The sequence below is a fragment of the Gavialis gangeticus genome, unplaced genomic scaffold, assembly GCF_001723915.1.
Source record: "Gavialis gangeticus isolate Ggan-Ray unplaced genomic scaffold, GavGan_comp1, whole genome shotgun sequence".
NCBI lineage: Eukaryota > Metazoa > Chordata > Crocodylia > Gavialidae > Gavialis > Gavialis gangeticus.
The window spans coordinates 12941952-12945101 of NW_017729016.1; the positions used below are offsets into that span (position 1 = coordinate 12941952).

The 3150-nt window shown below is 42.3% G+C and overlaps 1 protein-coding gene across 1 annotated transcript in view; it reads right to left on the reverse strand.

The window, feature by feature from the left end:
• The window catches only part of TMEM130 (transmembrane protein 130), a 22234-nt gene that overhangs the window by 917 nt on the left and 18167 nt on the right, over positions 1–3150 (reverse strand). Inside the window, exon 7 of the mRNA XM_019512889.1 lies at positions 964–1076. Within this exon, the coding sequence (XP_019368434.1) occupies positions 964–1076 (113 nt within the window). The remainder of the gene's footprint in view (positions 1–963; positions 1077–3150) is intronic.

The following is a 3150-nucleotide window of genomic DNA, read 5'->3' on the forward strand; positions in this document are numbered from 1 at the left end:
CCAAAAAAAAAACAAACAAACAACAAACAACCTCCCATCAGTCCAGACATGGAGTTAGATCTTCAGCTGGTATAATTAGCCACTGGCATCAAATAAGCTATTCTGATCTTTTGCCAGCTGAGAATCTGTCCCATGACTAGTCTCTCTCTTCATAAGTATATTTGTATTTTGGTGGTAGGTTATTTTCCAAGTGTGCACAAAAAACAGCCTCGGGGAATAGGAGCTCATGGTCAGTTACATACATGGCACAACTGAAAACAAGACGACATGGAGAAGATAGGAGACTAGGTGTATGAAGGTTACAAAATGCAGTTACGTGACCACGTAGAACCACTTTGCTCGTTTTCCGGTATCCACCATTATCCCTCCTTTCTATCCAGCAACTTACATAATTATCAGAAATCTGTTGTTCATGCCTCAAGGCTTCTGTTGGTTGCCTGTAGGGGCCAGGAAGTTTTCCTTTCCCACCCCCCTTCCGTGGATGAGGTAGCAGTTCGCATCCCTGCCCCCCAAAGTATTGGCTGTCAGCCACAGCCAGAAGTGGGACTTTTGGCCACCAGTCCTTTCAGGTACTGGCACTAGGGTCAAACCAAATGCCAGATTTGTAATCAAGAAAGCAATTTCTCCCAGGTCAGATTGCCAAGGATGGAATTATCTTTCTCCAGTAAGGACAGAAAAATGGTATTTGAGTTTTGTAGGCAGTGACTTAATTCAATTTGCTATACTAAATTTATTAAAACAAACTGCTTTGGAACAAAACTAGAGGGCAAGAATGGAGTTGATGAAACTACTCAGTGAATAAGTTGCAAATACCAAATGTAGCCAAGAATATCACCATCTGCTTGCAGCTAATATGCAAACAGGAAAAAAAAAAAATTAGGAGGAAGGAGGATGATGGTAGAAATTTATGAAAAGGCATGGGAATAATTAGCCCAGCTTTAAAACAAAAATAAGAAGAGGTACCTCTACGAGATCCTTCTGTTGTGTAGTACTTCGGAAATTTGTGTACATAACCAGTGCTAACATCATTGAGAGTAGAGCAATACATGGTAGGGCAAAGAAAGCTGGGTGAATACCTGGGGAAAGTGCACAAAAGAACACACTCTGTATCATACAAAGACACAGATAACTTCAACAGACTACGTTAGTCTTTGCAGCAGCAGGATGTAGACTGTGCATTCATCCGCCAGCTTTACATGTGGCAGGTTAGGATGTTCTAGGTGTTTTGGGGCAATGTGCCCAGTAGTTGTGCAATGCAGCTGTTTGTGTACATCTAAGAATAAGTTAGACAAAACACTTACATAAGATAGTTTAGATAAAAAAAAAGTTATCCTGCTTTGGAGCAGGTGGTTGGACTAAATGACCCCCTGAGCTCTCTTCCAGCCCTACTTTTCTATGATTGGGCAAGGGGAAATGGGTATATTATAGAAGAAGAAACATCAAGACTTCTCAGTAGGAAAGAGCATCATATAGCAGGGCACCGATTCTTTTCAAAGCACTTTGGTAGGTTTGTTTGGTGTGTGGGGTTTTTTTTTAAAAGCACATTGTACTGATGTACTGGAATAATTCTTATTCTCAGGTCTTTTAAATTTTCTTTTACAATACACTTCTTTCCGTCACCCCACCCCCTCCTTGAATCATGTACTACTTTAAGCACATTTTGTAACTTCTTTTCTGGGGTATAAGGGACCTTAAAACTTCCTTAGGTGGGAATTTCTAGGATTCCCCATGTTGGATGTATTGTAAGCTGGCAGAGATCAGCTTATGTCACTTCAGCCTGGTCCCTTCAGCCTAGGGAGCTACTATAGGAATGTCAAGATGGAAAAAAAAAGTGTCTCAGACTGGAGTAATGAAGGCAGCCTGGAATTTAACCTAAATTAACCATTACATCCATTCCTGGCTTGCCCCAAGAATGGGACACAATATGCGCAGAGGTGGAATAAAAGCCGTGCTCTGACATGTGAGAGAACTAAAAGCAGAGAAAAATCAAAGGAGAGTAGGGAATATACAGAAGAGTGATCAGCAGAATTAACATGAACAGGTCTGTCTAGTTTTCCCCCTCCTCCCTTCCCCAAACTTCACGGGCCAAACTTCAGATCCTAGTGGACTTTACATACTTCACAGGTGCTCAAGAAACATCTTTAAAGGGACTGCCTCACTTCTAACTGGCCATTGGCTACAAAGTCTTCAGTCTCTGCATCACAGGTACACATCCAGCCTATAGACTATACTTGAAGTCATTCCCACTGATGGCTAGTTGGTAGCTTAGGTGAAAAGAGCTTCTAGTCTTGGTCTAGATTTTGGTTCACGAGTCCTTACAAAACTACTACTATAACTGGCAATTTTTGTTGTCTCACAAGGGAGCTCGAGAACAGAATGGGACTGGCACAGGAGGATGGTACGGGAGGTCGGAAGTACCCAGCCCTTTGCCCTTGTAGGTCTGCACAAAACCTAGAAATGTATCCTGGGTTCTCAAGGTACTTCTGTGTGTAGCCAGAGACTGGCCAGGTTATTCATGAACTACTCCTATGCTCTAGCCGGAATGGGCTGTGGTGCAGGCCAGTTCTTCAGAGGGCATTGAGACTGCAGCCATTTCCTGGCCTGTAAAAGGTCTGGCCTAGATGGAGAATTTTTAGCTATTGCTCTAGTTGCTGTTTTTTCTGGCTATGCTCCCTTCTCTAGCCAGTACTGACCATTTGCTAAAGCATGAGGCCCTGATAAGCCTCTGCAAATTGTTTGCAGTTCTGGATACCTTCCCTATAAAAGGGATATAGCAGAGATTGTGGGGGCACAGGGGTCAAACTGACAAAGAAAATAATTATATAAGGTCTCTCCAAATTTCTAAAAAGAGAGAACCTGGAAAAGCATACCGTCTTGTTCAGGGAGGTGGTGAATAAGAGGGGACATTTTAGACTTTAAGGGCAGCAAAACTGGTATCAAATCAATACATTTTTTAGTTTTAGAAAGATGCAACTTGGTTTTTCTAGGAAGCCCCTTGCCACAGGATTCTGTTGAGGCCAAGGCTTTGGTAAGATTTAAGAGGAGAACGGGACACCCCCAGGTTACATTAAATAAGAAATTTGAAAGTGGGGGGAAGCACCTAATTTAGAATTGTGAAAAAGACACAGCTGGAAGGGTGTAACAAGTGGG